A 17,471-nucleotide genomic window follows, 5' to 3' on the forward strand; every position below is an offset into this window, starting at 1 on the left:
AGATGTCAAAATTAGTGATCAATTAATTATTCACATCAGAGACAATGGAAAATGGAATACATTTTCTATGTTTTTTTCTATTTGCAATGTTTTGTGTGTGGCAATAAGAAAGGAAACAATAGTAGGTGGAAGGTTGTCTTAGGACCCATTCACCTGTAGCCATCACAAACAAAAATAATTCTTACTTTCATTTGCTTGTCTCCATTAGCAAAGTTATTTGTAATTGCTAGTGAGTGCTGAAACCGAGAGCCTCCAATTCCCGCATCTGCAATCAGTTGACTTACAGCTTTGATTAGCTAAATGTGATAAAAAAAGAAAAAAATGAATGTTAGCGCAAGGAAATCAAACTGGCAAATCCTAATTCTTTCCAAGAAGTTGCAGCCCAACATAATACACAGAACAGCATTGAGAATAGCCCCAGTTCTCCATATGTGTCTGGGGAGGCTCTGCTCTTGGCCCCACCCTCTTTGCAAGTGCAATTGGTGGGGATGAGAGACAGGGCCTTTTCAGTAGTGGTCCCTCAGCTGTGGAACTCCCTCCCTAGTGACATCAGGCAGGCCTCATCCCTTCTAGGTTTTAGAAAAAAGTTGAAAACATGGCTTTGTACACAAGTGTTTGAAGAATAAGTGACTACAAGCTTCGATAAGATTTGAACATTGATTATGAACAAGGATATTGGATGAATGGAATTGTGCACTTTATATGTTTTAATCTGTTTACTGTTTTAATGTGTTGATTGACTATTAACCATCTTATGTTTTTGTTTTTACTGTAGATTTTGCTGGTAATGAATTGTACCGGAGTTGTAAACCACCTCGAGTCCCCTGAGTGGGAGATAGGTAGGGTATAATTGAAGTAAATAAATAAAGAATAAAGAAATAATGAGCAGTTTTTTTAGAAGTTTTGGTATCAAAACCCTATATTGAATCTCAGCAGGATCAGCAATTCCATTGGGTAGAGTAGGAAGACTGCAGTATGCCACAGGAGGCTGGGATTAGTGCTAAGGAAAAGAGTAATGTGAGCTAACCGAAGTGTCTTGGGAGCTGTATAGGTTCTGTTGATATACATTACTGTTCTCTTGGATGTAGTCGAGAAATTAATTCAAGTAATACCACAACAGCAATAGTGTTGACTTACTAGATTTAGTGTTGACTTACCAAACCATCAGATTTACTCACCTGCAAATGAGACCTGACAATTGACTTCTGTTTATTAAATTCAAAGTTTTTTCTCATGAAAAAATAAAGCAGAGCAGAAGCTTCTGTTTGAGTTGACCGTGACCTGTGATTGCAGCACTTAAGAATCTCATAACAGAATGAGCCACACAAGTCAGCTTGACCCTGGAAGAAAGCTGAAGGAAACTATGGAGAAAAAAAATGTACAGAAAGGATCAGTACAGCTTGACCACAGACTGTTGATAGGCAACATAAAACACCGCTGAAAGGTAGCTGGGGACTTTGCACATCTCTACACAGCTAAATACTGTCAAAGCACTCAATCCCATCTGATCTTGGAAACTAAGCAAGGTCAGACCTGGTTAGTACTTGAATGGGAGATCACTTAATGAATTCTAGATTCTGTAGACCCTGTGGTAAAAGGTGGGAAATCAATCAATCAATCGATCAATAGATAGATAGATTACACTTCCAGTCTCTTATCCATTGCATTACCATTATACTTGTAATATCTTTTTGAGATTCAAAGCCTGACTAGAGACAGAGCTTCTCTATTTCTTTCATCTAAATCTAAATACATTATAAAGGGAGAGAGATCTAATCTATATGCTATTTATTAGAAAGATGCCATTAAAGAAATGTTCAAATGAAGCAACAAAGTTTTCTAAATTCACATTGTCATACAGAACAGTGCCCTATGTATACTTTTGGAAAGTTTATAAGTCTACCTCTTTCCTTTTCATTCAATAAGGACATGAATCTGATGATCTCTACTTCTCAACTCCTACTCTCTCCTCTTATAAGGCTTGTCTACACTGGTCAGTTATTTCAGGGCCAGTCTGGAGCTATTTCTTGGCCAGACATGGAGGTGTTTACACACTTCCATAACTAATGTGAAGTGCAGGAGTCTACTGGGCTAAAACCTATTTGACACAACTTGACTGCCACCTTCCTTTCCATGTTGTCATCACTGCTGTTGGATGGCCACAGAGCTCCAGAAGAGCTCCTGGCTATCATGGGAGCCCTGTACTGACATCAGCAGACGTGCCCATCCAACCAGGGAGAAGAAGGGAGCAAAGAGGTTGGCAGTGCCAATCTGTGTTGACAGTGGACTGGTTTGCGTCAGAGCCAGTAGATTCATCCTGAGTTTTGCCAAAACACCAGAGCATTCCCCAACTTTTCTTAGCAAGGGGATAAAATGATTCAACTCAGTTTACTACCCTGGTTAAGAACCAAAAGTCCCCGCACATTGTTAACACATCCAGTAGAGAATTCTGGGCCACTTTGGCTGTGATTTCCCTTCTTCTTGGCAGAGAGTTGGACTGCATGGCCCACGAGGTATCTTCCAACTCTATGATTCTATGATTCAGAATTTTTGGCTGGTGTAGACAAGCCCATAATCTACTGGCAGTCTGAAATGTAATGTAAAACTACTTCTGCCTATTATATCTCCACTGGTCATAGGAATATATGGCATTACGAGTTACAATATCACATGTTTGGGGGGGAAAGTATTATAGTCTCATGTTGTGTGAGTAACTCTTTGAAACAAGAGGCACAGCCATCTTCATGCTATGGTTTGTAGCTTTGAATATGTTTTTATGGATTTTAATGGTGATTTTTAAAAATACAACTGATATCTAATTCTGTTTTAATGTCAGTATATTTGTAGATTTTAAATTATATTGAAATGCTTTTAACGTAAGCAGCATCAAGTCTCCTTGTGGAGAGAGAAAGCAAGCATAAATAAATGTAGTAATAATACATAATTATCTTGTCTAAACTAGTATGCTAAAATTACATTGTTAGACAATCACTATGAGTACTGGATGGACAGCAGGGAACAGAATGATCACAGAGAAGGGGAAAGCTATTTGATGAAAATACTTCATAATATCTGTTTTTCAATATTGGTTGCTGGGACGAATCTGACATGGTAACAAGCAGCTGTCTACTGTTCTTGTATTGGCTGAACATGAGCTCAAATGGATCTTTAGTGCTTTTCTACACATCTCTTGCAATTGATTCAATGTATGCAAAACACTTGATGGAATTCTGAGAGCATTTAATTGTGACTACAGACATGGCATTCGATACATGAACTTTGGTAAAGATGATGTAGGCAACAGACTGTCTAGAGTGCTCCAATTTCAAGATCAAATTCTGAAATCAAAATCAATTTTTTTGTTTGAAAAAGTCTGAAATTTTACTTTGATTTTTACATTTTTCCAGAAATTAGTCTAGGTTGTTTCAACAACAATTAGTATCTGTCACACAGACACTTACCTTACTCACAAGCAACCTCAGAGCAGCAAATACATGCTTGAGGGCTGCTGCAGAATGATTGATTTGTAAAAACAGTAGGTAGGTATCAAATACTTTCTTCATTAGTGTATTCTGACAATCTGACAGTTGCAATTGCCTCTGAAATATTAACAATACATTATTTCAGCTTTTGAGATTAAATCACATAACTTTCTTTAGTTTCCTTTTTCTCCCTTATATACTTTATTTTTCATGTCAATTGTCTGTTGTTAATAATAATAATAATAATAATACTTTATTTATACCCCACCACCATTTCCCCAAAAGACTCGGAGCAGCTTACATGAGGGCAAGCCCAACAACACATCAATAAAACAGAAAAGCAATAAATAATACAATACAATACAATACAAATTAATATAAATCACATATAGGCAATAACATACAAGGATTTAAAAACCTAAGGCCTGGCCAAATGTAATAGTTTAAAATTTAAAAAATAACGCTGGGCATGAACAAGGTAGGATATATCTAGTAGAAGGGTTTTAAAGAAGTAAGGGGAGTGCAATCCAATGCAATCCAATAGTTAAAGTCCATTCTGAGGACATATTGCTGGGAATTATTTCCTTATTCTGGGAAGGCACACTGGAACAGCCACGTTTTCAGGCTCCTCCTAAAGACTGCCAATGTTGGGGCATGCCTGATATCCTTGGGAAGTGAGTTCCAGAGTCGAGGGGCCACCACCGAGAAGGCCCTCTCCCTCGTCCCCCCAATCGCGCCTGCGAGGGAGGCAGGAGCACGAGCAGGGCCTCTCCAGATGATCGAAGAGATTGTGTGCGTTTGTACACAGAAATGCAATCACGCACAGGCCCGTAGCCAGGATTTTGTTTCGGATGGGGGGGGCTGAGTTTGGTTTGGGGGGTGCTGAGTCTGAGAGAAAGAGGGTCTACCCTAGCAAACCTTTTGTATCGTTGCCCCAATACCCCGATGCATATGGGATATATTGAGCATGGTGATCAGATCATTATATGAATAAACATAGCAGGTTAAATAATGCACCAGTAAGGCCTTCTCGCGGACCACCATGAGAATTCCGGGGGGGGGGGGGCTGAAGCCCCCCAAGGCCCTCCCCCGGCTACATGCCTGGTTACGCAGAAATGCGGTCATGCACGTTTTTCAGCTCCATTTAACAATATGCAGCCATGCTCCCAATTCTGCTATTTTTTTCCTTGGTGCCCATTAAGAGAGGAACTCCCAAGACACTTTCATGATCCCTCTCTCTATTTTCAAACTTAAATTTTCTATAGAGCCTGTGGGACAATGCCTTTATCCTAATCTCCACAGTGGAAGGATTGTATCTCAGTGGTCAATTACAGGAATAAAGCACCCATGGCATCCCTGGGGAAGACTAGCAAAGACCCAAATAAGAGTTGCCTCTTAGCAAGATGGTTAATATGGAGTTAAAGGTTTCTGAAAAGACATCAAACAGGTTCCTACACTACTAACATAATGTAAATGTATGCATTAATTAAAGAAGAGTCAATGTGGTGTAGTGGTTTGGGTGTTGGGCTAAGACTGTAGGAAAGCAACGTTCAAAACCTTCCTTGACCATAAAAACTCACTGGGCAACTCATGTGCTCTCAGCCTCAGAAGGCAAATGCTCTCTAAGGCTTTACAGTTACTATAAGTTGAGAACAAGTTGAAGGCACCTTACAAAAATGAACTAAATACTTACAAGGCAAGGCATAAGACTCTGCAAAAAACTCTTCTTTGACTTGTACAATAGGTTTTACATTTAAGGCTTCTATTTTGGTGTTTCTGCCACTGCTGTTGTAGTTTTTGCTAGAATTTCAAAGATCCATCAACCAGATGCAAATTTTAAAAATAGCTGGGGGAGGGGTCAGACATATATTGCAACATAATGTAAATGGTATCTCTGGATGTGCCGCAAAGGAATATTTTCTCTCCCAGAACTTCACTCAGGGTCTTTTAGTCTCCTTAGTCATTTATTTCAGTAGTTTTGGCCCTGGATTGATGCTACTTGTTGACAAAAACTTTGATAACCTACTGCAAATCACCTGTATATCTACCAGTTCAAATTTAAATTTGGTGTCCTACATAGATGATGGATCACAACCTAAATATGGATTTATAAGACCGAATAAATCATGTCTCAGAATGCTTGTACGGATTCTTTGGAACTTCAGCTTTTTAAATTAAACACATACCCCTCTGTGTAAACATGTGAGGTCTTACCACACACATTCTAGCCTGCCTGTGTTGTCTATTTCTCTAGAATTGTGTAACTTAAAAACTCAAGAGGCTCTGCAGAACAGAACATGGAAATTTAACTCTCCAGATATTGCTGGACTCTAATTCCCATCAAGACCATCCAGAAAAATGGACTCTTGGTGGGACAGCATGGCACCACGTCGAGCCTATAGCTCCCCTCCTCAACCAGATCGAGAGTTGGGGGAACGCGAAACCCGATCGGCATCACCCAAAGACCTCAGAGGCCCCCTTACCGCTCAAGGGAGGGAGCCGAGAGGGTCTGGGAAAGAAGCCGTGAGTAGCCGGCAGCTCCATGGAAAGCAGGGTAAGCCTGCATTTACTGCTGACCAGCGCCACTTTCAACAGAAGAATACAAAATCAAACAGATCCCTCCCCAGAACGGTGAGAGGGTGTAAGTATCTCAAATATATTCTAATTCCGGAGCGGGAAATACCCTTACTAAGGGTGAAAGCTAACTAAAGTGATCTTCAATAAACTTTAAGAAACCACCCAAAGACATAAGAAATATGAGACAAACAACAACGAATCGGAGGGAGAATACAAATTTAAGTAATACATGTTAAAGGACATGTACCAGGACTTTGAACCCGATTAAGCAAACAAACTGGTTACAGGTGGAGAAATATGTAGAAAAGAAAAATAAAGAAACCTAATTATGAACAATATATCATGATTGGATGTAAGGGTGGTTAAACCTTTAGACTTGTCTTTTTCTCTCTCCATTTTTAGGAGTTTCAGTTCTAATTTGGAAGATGACGTAGGTAATAAATTTGGAAACACGAAGGATTAGATGGAAGTCACAATTTCTTTAATAATCTTTTTTATATTTTCCCCCTTTTTTCTCAGTTTCTTCCTTTTGTATTTTTTGTTCTTTTGTTCAGATATTATTAGATACTCATAGTTTGTATTCACTTCTATTTCTTTACCCTTTTTCCTACTCTCCTTTAAATCAAATTGTTCCCCCACTTTACCTGGATAAATGTCTGGTTGCTGATGACATGATAAATAAATACCTGGATAATTATATACTTTTTCATTATATCCATTTTTTAAAAAGATCATCCAGACAATCATTTATAAGGAATGATGGAAGCTGTAGTTCAGTAACTTCTGGAGAGCCACAGGTTTCATGCCCCTGCATTGGATGCTATGAACCATCGTTTTATGCACTTCGGGAAATGTAGTTATGTGCAAAGTGAGTGGGTTATATATAAATCAACCCTTTTCACCAATATTTCCATTGAAAAATAATAAAGGTAGTAAATCTATATATGCCCCACATGCAAATGTCTATCACAATGTTTATATTGCTGTACATATTGCATGGCAAACTTGACATGAGGAAAAAATGTGGCTTGGTAAATCTGACATAAGCAAGAAAGAACTATGATAAAGGATGAAAGTATTATGTAATCCTCAAAAGTAGAAAACACTGTAATGTATTATGTGAAGCATAATAGCCTAGAATAGTATTTGAAAGCATGATTTATATATTCTGCACAGATACAACATTTCCATTGTTTGATGTCATTCATGAATAAATATCCCATGCATTGATAAAATGATGGATTGGCAGAAACCATAGAAATGGTGATTGGCACTGTAAGCATCATGTCATGATTTTGAGATATGAAAATGATACCTGGTGATGTTGAGTGAAAAGACATAATAGATCAAGAATAGCAAGGCAAACTTCCGTAGCGATGTTGGCTTCAGTATCAACGTAGCTCACAATATCTGTTTCATTTGAGCCACCTACAACAACATAAATATCATGGAAAAGCTAATAAAGGCAGAGCATGTTTAGAAAAGATCAGGCATTTTAATGGCATTTTAACTCTGGTTGAAAGGCAGTTTTTCCCACACAACACCCAAAGCCAGCCTACTCCCTGCAGATGAGATATAGGATGTACCCCCATTATTTCTGAAATGTAGCTCTACATAATATATATGTCTACTATAAAGACATAATCATATCAGTCTGGATTGGTATGCAAAGGGATATTGTAGCACCTTTGAAAAGAGAAAGACGTTTGGAGCATAAGCTTTTGTAGACTGAGTCATCTTCATTAGATACATAGTGTATGAAAGCTTATGCCATACAATTATTTCTGTCAATCTCAAAAGTGCTACAGTATCCCAGTGTGTACATTATAACCATACATTATATTTGTATCATATAGTTATATGTGGAATTCTTAGGCAGTCATAATGTTCAGTTGGGCCATTTTTCCCACTTGTCAGTTTCCCCACATATATGCATACACTGAACCATAGCCAGGGAAAGACAAAGGAAGGATGAAACCAAAGACTTTGTGATGGCCATAGAAGGTCCACTTGCTTCCTTCACTCCTTATCTTTAAATGACAGTTAAGAGCCAAGACTACTCTGGGCCACCTAATCAGAGCCTTCCATTTATTCCAGTGTATGATTTCCACACCATGGTAGCATTCCATAAGACAGCAAAATATGTTTGGTAACTTGACTATACAGTCTTCTTTTTTGCTTACTTGCAATGGTGCTGTCTATTATCTGTAGAAGCTTTGGATTCGAAAAAGGATTTTTGCCACGGATGATTGGTAAAGTTTGAGATCTGTGATGCCTGTGAACCTCACTGCTGGAAGCAGAATGTATCCTATGAAATGAAAAGATAGAGTGTTTTGATTAATTGTTATACCTTATGCCTACAGCTTTGACTAGTCCCACATGTTTCTTATGGCACCACGAAGAAAGATCTTGGCTTCTGTTTAGGGGATGGACAATCTCCTAAAAGAATATTCCAAAGCATAAAAAAGCTGCAAGAAATTAGGTGGGATCAGAAAGTCACTAGGAAAGGTATGAGCAGAGGAACCCTAACCCTGTCTAAAGTAAGCCAGCAGAATTTTGGAAATGGCACATTGCCTGCTACTTCATTCCTCCATCATTCAACTTACAACTACTCTTAATTAATGTTTTATTCACTCACATTATGCAACCTAGGTAGCTAGGCAACTGTATTCCTTTTGTGTTTATTTACAACTCGAGTGTTGGAGTTTATGCGTGGAACATTTTGTGCCAGAGACTATGGGTACAATTTTAAATCAATTATACTTGTGAGCTTCAATAAGGACAATTATGCTTGTGAGCTTCACAGGTGGTATTACGTAACATGAGGCATCAAATGACTAATTTGAGGTATGTATTTAGTATGCTGCATATGATTTTGTTTTACTAATAATGGAACATAGAAGAAAAGATAATCAATGCATTGTTTACCTGCTTCATCTTCACTAAAATGTGTAAAATAGGTATAAAACAGAAGAAAAACAGAATGAAGCACTCACATGTCATAAGGCAGGATACGTTTTCCAAAATAAGCACTTAATGTGTATGTTTTATAAGATGCTCAGAATTCAAGGTGTTATCTGTAGTACATAATGACAGCAATTTGATACCACTTTAACTGTCATGTCTACATTCTGTCAAATCCTGCAATCTGCCCTCTAGCACTTAGAACATTCTGCAAGAGAGCTCTAGCACATTTCCTTGAACTATATGCCCTGCCCATTTTAATGATAAAATTCCATACAAAACAGTATAGTCTTGGCTGTCTATCAAAGCTTTATAAGGATGAAGTGACCTTGACATGCATTGGGAAGGAATGAGGCAACTAGAGTGACCCTAGAGAGAAAGATACATCTTCTGTATTCTCTTACCTAGCTTTTACCTTTAAAGTAGTAATATGATTTTCACAGTCTTATAGCAATGATGATAGCAGAAGGGTGATAACAATGATAATGCCTCTCATGAGAAATAATAAACTTCCAGTTTTGTGGGAGACGCACAGGGTTTTTAAAATAAAATGGTGTGTATGTGTGAGAGAGGGGTGGTGGTAGAACAACTTCACAAATCTCAGACTACATAATTATAGCACTTTGATCCTACTTTCACAGCTTTGGCTGCATTCTACAGAGACCTGGGATTTGTAGTCTGATGAAGAACCTGAGCTTTTTGTCAGAGGATTTTGAATATGTCATGAAAACTACAAACTCCAAGATCCCATGGAAGAAAGCTGTGGCCATTATGGTGAAAATAAAAGTGCTACAATTGTGTTATAGGAAAGAGTTATTTGTTCTGGAATAGAATTAGCTTAGAATAACAAACTACCCTAAATGGAATGGTGGAATTTTCTTCTTGCAAAAATAGCTGGGTGACAAGGACAAGTGGCCTACAGGCCAGAAAATTTCCATCCCTGGCTTTAAGAAAAGGAGTGTCAAGAGTGCTGACAAGGAACCTCTTAGGGTCCTTCCACACAGTCCTATATTTCAGAATATCAAGGCAGAAAATCCCACAATATCCGCTTTTGAACTGGGTTATCTGAGTGCACACTGCCATATATCCCAGTTCAAAGCAGAAAATGTGGGATTTTCTGCCTTGACATTCTGGGATATAGGGCTGTGGGGAAGGGCCCTTGGGAGACTAGTGTTGACCCCCACTTTGCCCTGCATGCTAATGCTCCCTATTAGCTGTGTTTGCTATTGCTGTGCACAAAATATTAAGACACCATCAAAAACTATATAATCAGATCAGTCCATTCAGCAGTCCTGAGGCAAGGCAAATGAAGTTCTGTTTAGATTGATAAGTTGACTACTATATGAGAGGCGATTCTGCATGCAATACAAATGTACACAGATATTATAGTTGTGTGGCTTTTCTTTAAAGAACTGTGTGAAAAAGGCAAGAGAAAACAAGTTAGTGGTGGTGCTGCAGTAGCTTCCTTTAAGCAGAAATGAAGTTAATTGCTCATTAGTGAAATGTAACTCTTACCACTGGGGAATAAGCCCAGATGCCTGACAGGATGAGTTAGAGCCTTTCAGCGTTCCATTATTCTGGGTGGTTTGAGCAAATTTAAATGCAGCAGCGATTTTCCTAAAATAAATAAATAAAGAGGTAAACTTGACACCCTAAACACATTTTCCTGTAGAACAGAACAAGACTTATTACTAAGTGAATATGCATAAGATTGCCTGGGTGAAAAATGTACCTGGCAAAACAATAAAAATCCCAAATCAATTTATACATTTATTGATATTTTACTCTCCTGTCATTTTTAACTTCTGGAAATGTAACAGGCAGAGAAAATCATTACTACAACTTAAACAGTTACTGTCATTACCATATGGCCAAAGCTATATGGCTATAAAAACATTATCTTCCTTTTAAGACTGGAGTTAGAAGGTTGTTTACAAGGATGTCTCAGGCTGTAATCCTTGCAAAATATTACTTACAGTATGCCTCTGTATTACCTGCTGTATATCATAGTAAGGCCAAATATTGAGGTTATAAAATTTAAACATAAACAAAGAAGGTTCTGTTAACGTCATGCAACCCAGCTCTAGCCAAACTGTCATATGTAATGAATTACACTAGCCGAGACACATTTGGTGTCTCTAATGTTAGCCTATCTAAGGGCATATTTCACCTGCTGATTCCAAAAATGGTACCGGGTTTCCCTTATCAGCTCTAGCTTTTAAGATACGTAACATAAGCCATATACTAGTCTTTATCTGAACACCCAGAGAAAATTATGATAACCATATCTAAGAAACTAGAGTTGTTGCAGTCTATCCAATATATTTTTTTTTTCTGGATCAGCAGCCCAAACAACCTCTGGAACAGGCCTAAAAACCAACACACAGAGAATGTATTTTTGGTTGAGCTGTGGTATCTAGTTTCTTAATATCAATGAGATAGGATAACCTTTCCCACCTTGGTTCTCTCTAGATGTGTTGGCCTGCTTGGCAGGATGATTCCTTGGCATCCAGATCTAAATGGCACAAATTAAGGGCAAACTAGGGTTGCTGGACTGGATTTGGGACAGTACACCTGCAATGTCAATCCCTGACACTCCTTTGAGCAGGGCAAAGCATCATAAAGCTCCAGCAAATGAGGAAAAGGTACTTGACTTATCTCACCTTCCAAAACCCAACTTCCATCTTCATTGCCTTGCTATTTATCCACTAAAAAGCAACGACCTGGATGCTACTTGCTCTCCACAAGGAAGGCCATAATTGTGTTGGGAGGGGATGGTTTTAACCAAATGTTGGTGTTTGGGAAGTGACAAAGAGTACAGGTACATCCATTTTAATTGATGAAGATTTCTGTTAGCTGACATTGCTGTAAAACCTGTCAAGGATTAAAATTATAGGAGAATAGATCCAATCTGGCAACCCTAAGGTAGGATGCATTAATTGGAAGGATTATTTGGAATCGTAGGATGTGTTATTTGGCTGAAGCAGGATAAATTATTTAGAACTCTCTCAAGACGAATGCACTGGCACTCAGGTTTACATTACAAAAACCTGACCTGTATTTATGTCATATGAACTGACATTGCTGAAGATTATAGTCTAACTTCGAAGTGTGTATGAAATTTCATATTGCCATGATTAATGACTAAAATGTAATTACCGTATTATGTTGCGTTTTCCTAGATATCGGAAATTTTGAAGGCAAACCCTGAAAGATTTTTAAAAAGAGAAAAGCATTCAAACTATTTCACTTGATACCAAACTTTATCACAAGTAAATATAAGTATTCCACAGATCAAATATGATAGACATCTGAAGGTAATGTGGTATTTATGCAGCCCTTCAAATATTGTTGGATCACAATTCCCAGCATGTGTTTGATATGAGCCTGTAGACCAGAGTTTGAATCCCTGCTCAGCTATGGAAACCCACTGGGTGACCTCAGGCAATTATTATTATTATTAATTATTATTATTATTATTATTATTATTATTATATATTTATTATATTTATTTTATTCCACTTTCCTCTCCTAAAGGAGATTCAAAGAAGGCAAGTCACACTCTCTCAGCCTCAGAGGAAGGCAACAGCAAATCCTGCCTAGAAAACACTGTGATAGGCTTGCCTTAGGGTCACCATAAGCTAGAAATGACTTTAAGTCACACAGGAATATAACAAATACTACAAAATACGGATTAATAAAATTGACAAATATATTCATCTCCTTTCCAATACAAATGGAGACAAAAAGTACAGTCACTTGTCTCACATATATTAAATGACTGATTCTGCATATGGCTAGCTATGGGCATGACAACAGTGCTGACAAAAGTAAACACTGAGACATTAACTGCAGGATATTATATGTGAATATTTAGTTCAGTAAAATTTGTCTCCCAGTGAAAAGTGTATATAGATGGTCCTGTAAAAGGTATTAGAAATTTTTTGAGTCTTGTTATAATATATAATACATATGCTTCACAACAGAAAGGCCAGAGATTAATTTTATAGTGATCCTGTACCATATTAATGATACAAAGCAAAGTCTTTACTGTCTTCTACACAAGAGACAGCTAACCATGCGAAGGCAAAATTCATTCACATATCACAATCTGGTTCCAAAGAATATCCAAAAAGATATGGGGATATTGAGTTCCAAATTACATAAAAAGGAACCTATACTCATAAATATGTATGGACTTGATCCAGTTTTAAAGTGCTTAGCTGAGATCCACTGGAAGAGACAGAAAAGATGATGATTTCAAGGAGTCTATGTTAAGCACGGTTAAGTCTAGATCTAGTCCTACTGGGGCAGAAAGAAACAGACAAAATCAATGTGAAGATTAAAAAGCATGGGTGTCATTGAACACAACATGTAAGAATTTCTGTTTTCTTTCTTTCTGTGTCTCTTTCAATATATCACCTTTGGAAGAACAAACCTCAGAGTAAGCTTACTCTAAAATGCTGAAAAAGTCTGTTATTTCTGTGAATGGGGCTCTCTGCCAGTAGGAGATCAATGTATCTAGAAAATAAAAACATTGAAATGCATATGCATTATTTACTGTTTTAAGCCATATTTCATATTAAAAGGCATCAGTCCAGATGCAACAAGGTAATCATGGTTATTTGTTGGAAACAATTTTTGTTACTTGTGGCTACAGAAAAATGCATCTTTGTTCCTATCTTATTAGTTTACACCAGACTGAACTTCCCCAGTGTATGTGTTCAGTAATCACTCCTAAATAGAACACTGTCAACAACTTATAATCTTTTCCAAACTTCCTAGGATTGCAGTTCAAAAGCCTTGGAGTCACCAAAAGGTATCTCTCCCATGTTCCCAGCAGATTTACCTGTGACCATGGGAGGACTGAAAGAAGAGCCTTCCCTGAAGATTTCAGAGCCTGGGCAGACTCATGTAGAAGAATACAGTCCTGAGATTTATATGCAGGGCCGTAGCCAGAAAAAAATTTCGGGAGGAGTTGAAATTTGGGGGGGGGGGGGGGGGTTTGAAAATTTCACGGGGGGGGGGGGTTGAAACCTGCCTCCTAGCTCACGCTGAAGCAAAGAGCACAGCAGGGGGCAGAGCAGCCTTCAATAGCCTGCAGCTCCACCCCTGTCAACCACCTCCACCAAGTCTGGCCTCCTTAATGAGAGCATTCAACACACACACACCCAACTTGGTTGCTTCACTACATCGGCTATTGCTGCAAGTAATGACAGTGTGAATAAATTGTCAATATTTGCTTGAGATAGTGCTTGCAGTTCTGGAGGGACTCTTAATTTTTTGCATCTCATAGACTTAGCATGGGGATTTGGTTAACCAGTTAAAATTCATGAGTAAACCAGTTTTTAAAAAAAATCTGAAAAATTTCGGGGGGGTTGAACTTCTAAACACCCCCCCCCCTTTGCTACAGGCCTGTGTATATGGCTCTATAGGCCATAAGCAGCACTTTGATTTATATGCAGATATACATCACTATCTAGCCTGATTGTAGTAACCAATGAGTACTTGTTCCCTATAGCCAGGCTTTCTTAACAATCTGGCTGCAGCTTCTTGGACCAACAGAAGTTTGTGAACATTCTTGAAAGGAAGTTCCACACAGACCACACTACAGTAATTGAAATAGGATATAACTAAGGCATCAAGAAGCCTTTGATCTAATTTCAATCCCTCTCCACTGATTAGTTAGTTCAGACTTTTGACAAGGTAATCTTTTCTTCCTCTGACAGAGGGACATTGCTGGCTTCAATTCTACTCATAAGCAAATAAAGGCACCAACATAATTCCAACTTCAGGATTACCAAAGACTGCCAAAACTTGGCAGAAAAAAAGTTGCTTCACTTCATGGGGGACTACATGATGTATTTGTCTTGCTAATACATCTACTATTGTATCAATTGGAGTAGTAGGAAACATTTAGTCTTCCAGATATTATTGAACTCCAATTACTTCCATCCCTAACTGACTATGTCGGTTAGATTTGATGGAAATTGTAGAGCATCTCTGAGTCATATGTTCCCTACTGACTCAAAGCCTAAACCAATGTTTATTGGATGTGTTGGTGCCGAATGAATCTAAAAATATATAATTAACTCAATTAAAATACAAGCAGTTGTCACAACACTATCCCCCTACCTTCTGAAACTGTTTTTATAATCTGAAGGAAACACATCAGAAGGCTTCTAGTTTCAGCTTGATCCAGTTTGTCAAAGCGAAGGGCTGAGCCAATCAGAGATAGTGGTCTTGCAATCTGTTGAGGAATGAAATTAAGAAGATCTTCCTTTTCATCAAAGATACTTCCAGTTCTAAACATTGCACTTTACTTTTTGCTTACATACACACCTTTTCACAGGCTTCTGTTGGCTCACTGTTCTTTTCATTGGTGCTAGGGTTGGAGTCAAGACTTGCCAAGGAGCCTCTGGAGTCTGCATGGTTGGCTGTAGAAATAGCTACTGATGAAAAGGCTGGAAATGAAAGCCACAACGAACATGCTAAAATGATGTTTATGGACATGGAAATTAAGTAGAAGAATGAAAACCCAAAATGCAGTTATGTAAGACTGACAATGCAATTGAAAACACAATGTAGCTCAGTAAATGAGGACATTCAATGGCCATGGATTTGAGTTCATGTAACAGAGATTAGGCAAATACAAATAAAGATGAATACAATGATACATACGTTGTTATGGATGGTTCTAGACACATTATCAGACACAATTGATCAAACTGAAGTGAATTTTTAATTGCAATGAGTATTGTGTTCTGAATGGGTACTTGTTTGGAATTCCACAACCAACATGTTCAATGGTCACACTGGGTGGAAAATTCAGAAGTAATCTTCCCAAGCAGTGGGCTATGATGAATAGTTCATTTTATGAGTTAAGAACCTCTGCAGATTGCATTTCGATTGAAAACCCAAGCCAGGCAGCTAAAAACAGGACGATTCCCCCCACCCCCATGTTGGAAAGGGGTTCCATAAAAGGAACTTCATAACAATTAAAGTTCTTTCTCTACTTACAATCCAATGAGCAGAAGATAGTTTAAGAAGAACTTCTATTGCAGAGCTTAAAGAAATAAACTGAATGTAAAAAATTAACAAGGATACTGACAGCAGAGTAAAACAGTACGCTACTTTTATGCAAATACTTTCATACCTGCTATAGAGTTAAGAACATCTTTGGAAAAAGAGGTATCTACAGAATTAGCATGTTTCATGGCTGCCTGATTCTGAAATCCTCCAGCGGTACTCAGATCATCTCTGGATCCCTGAATTTCAATGAGGACAAGGAAACAAATTTTGTTACTCATATTACCATCATTGAACTTCCAGGTTTGATCTCTATATAATGGCATCACTTCCAGTTTCTTTTTCTTAAACTGACATGACACTTTGCACAAACACAAAAAAGCCAGCTTCTGCTGATTAATGCCAGCAAAGACTTATCCTTAAAACCGTGGTAATCTTTCATGTTTATTCTTTTCCTGAGTGCTTCCGTAACTTAAAGAAATATGTATAATAATTTGTTAAGTAGAACAGTATAATTATTCTGATTATGTACATGACAGGATAAGACTGAAAAACAGTTATATAAGGGCCCTTAGAAAGCTTACGACTGAACTGAACACAAGACAGATCAAACAGCCTTAGTAACAGAATACCTATTCTATGACTGTTCTGAAGAAGAGAGCTATAGTCCATGAAAGTCTATGCTGAAATAAACTTATTTTATGGGTGTCACAAGATTATTTTTCATTTCCCTTTTTAGGTTTCCACCATCTTTCTTTCTAAGCTAGATCCTCTGGCTTATATGTGCACCATCTATACCAAGTTAGTTAATAAGAATACATTTAACTGCAAGTTGCTTGATCATGATTTGTTTGGCTGTAGGAGATTAGGGAAGTGGAAATTGTCACCTTAAACTAAGGTGAATGGAGGAAGCATGGTTCCCTTGCTAGACCAATGAGCTACTGTATACACTAAGGGAAACACTTAGCTTTAAATTATTTAGAATGAATTCAAATATTCATTTCTTGATAGACTACCGATTCCTTGCATAATCAAGCAATCTCACATTTCATATAGGATTATTGTGGCATTTTCCCTTTAAAGCACCTTCAAATGCAACACAACAAAATAAAAGGCCTAGAATACATCTTTCTTGTAGGCTGGATTTCAATAAGGAAGTTCTTTCAAACAAGGAAAACCTGGCATCAATGAGAGCTCTAAGGCATGTCTACCTACCATGAAAGAAATGACAGCAAGACCCCAATAATCATGGACATCTACAACTACATATAAGTTGACTCTTTGGGAATCTGCTAGACCTCCCAGCACAATTCTATTATTTGCTTCCTCTGGAAATTACCATAGAATTGGCTAGTGGTACTAGCCATCTCTAGATCCTCCAGTACAACTTTATCATAATTCAATGGTTTTTGTTCATAT

At 37.9% G+C, this 17,471-nt stretch overlaps 1 protein-coding gene across 12 annotated transcripts in view; it reads right to left on the reverse strand.

The window, feature by feature from the left end:
* The window catches only part of DOCK10 (dedicator of cytokinesis 10), a 211,773-nt gene that overhangs the window by 22,153 nt on the left and 172,149 nt on the right, over positions 1-17,471 (reverse strand). For 10 of the 12 annotated variants that reach the window (XM_060767871.2, XM_060767878.2, XM_060767874.2 and 7 more), the window contains 11 exons: positions 16,180-16,291; positions 15,366-15,487; positions 15,159-15,273; positions 13,478-13,544; positions 12,183-12,230; positions 10,539-10,640; positions 8,243-8,367; positions 7,375-7,487; positions 3,462-3,599; positions 1,179-1,361; positions 186-296 (listed from right to left, as the gene is read on the reverse strand). In XM_060767871.2, the coding sequence (XP_060623854.2) occupies positions 186-296; positions 1,179-1,361; positions 3,462-3,599; positions 7,375-7,487; positions 8,243-8,367; positions 10,539-10,640; positions 12,183-12,230; positions 13,478-13,544; positions 15,159-15,273; positions 15,366-15,487; positions 16,180-16,291 (1,236 nt within the window). The remainder of the gene's footprint in view (positions 1-185; positions 297-1,178; positions 1,362-3,461; positions 3,600-7,374; positions 7,488-8,242; positions 8,368-10,538; positions 10,641-12,182; positions 12,231-13,477; positions 13,545-15,158; positions 15,274-15,365; positions 15,488-16,179; positions 16,292-17,471) is intronic. The other 2 variants (XM_060767870.2, XM_060767877.2) reach the window with 1 other exon arrangement.

The sequence above is a fragment of the Anolis sagrei genome, chromosome 3 (genome assembly GCF_037176765.1).
Source record: "Anolis sagrei isolate rAnoSag1 chromosome 3, rAnoSag1.mat, whole genome shotgun sequence".
Taxonomy (NCBI): Eukaryota; Metazoa; Chordata; class Lepidosauria; order Squamata; family Dactyloidae; genus Anolis; species Anolis sagrei.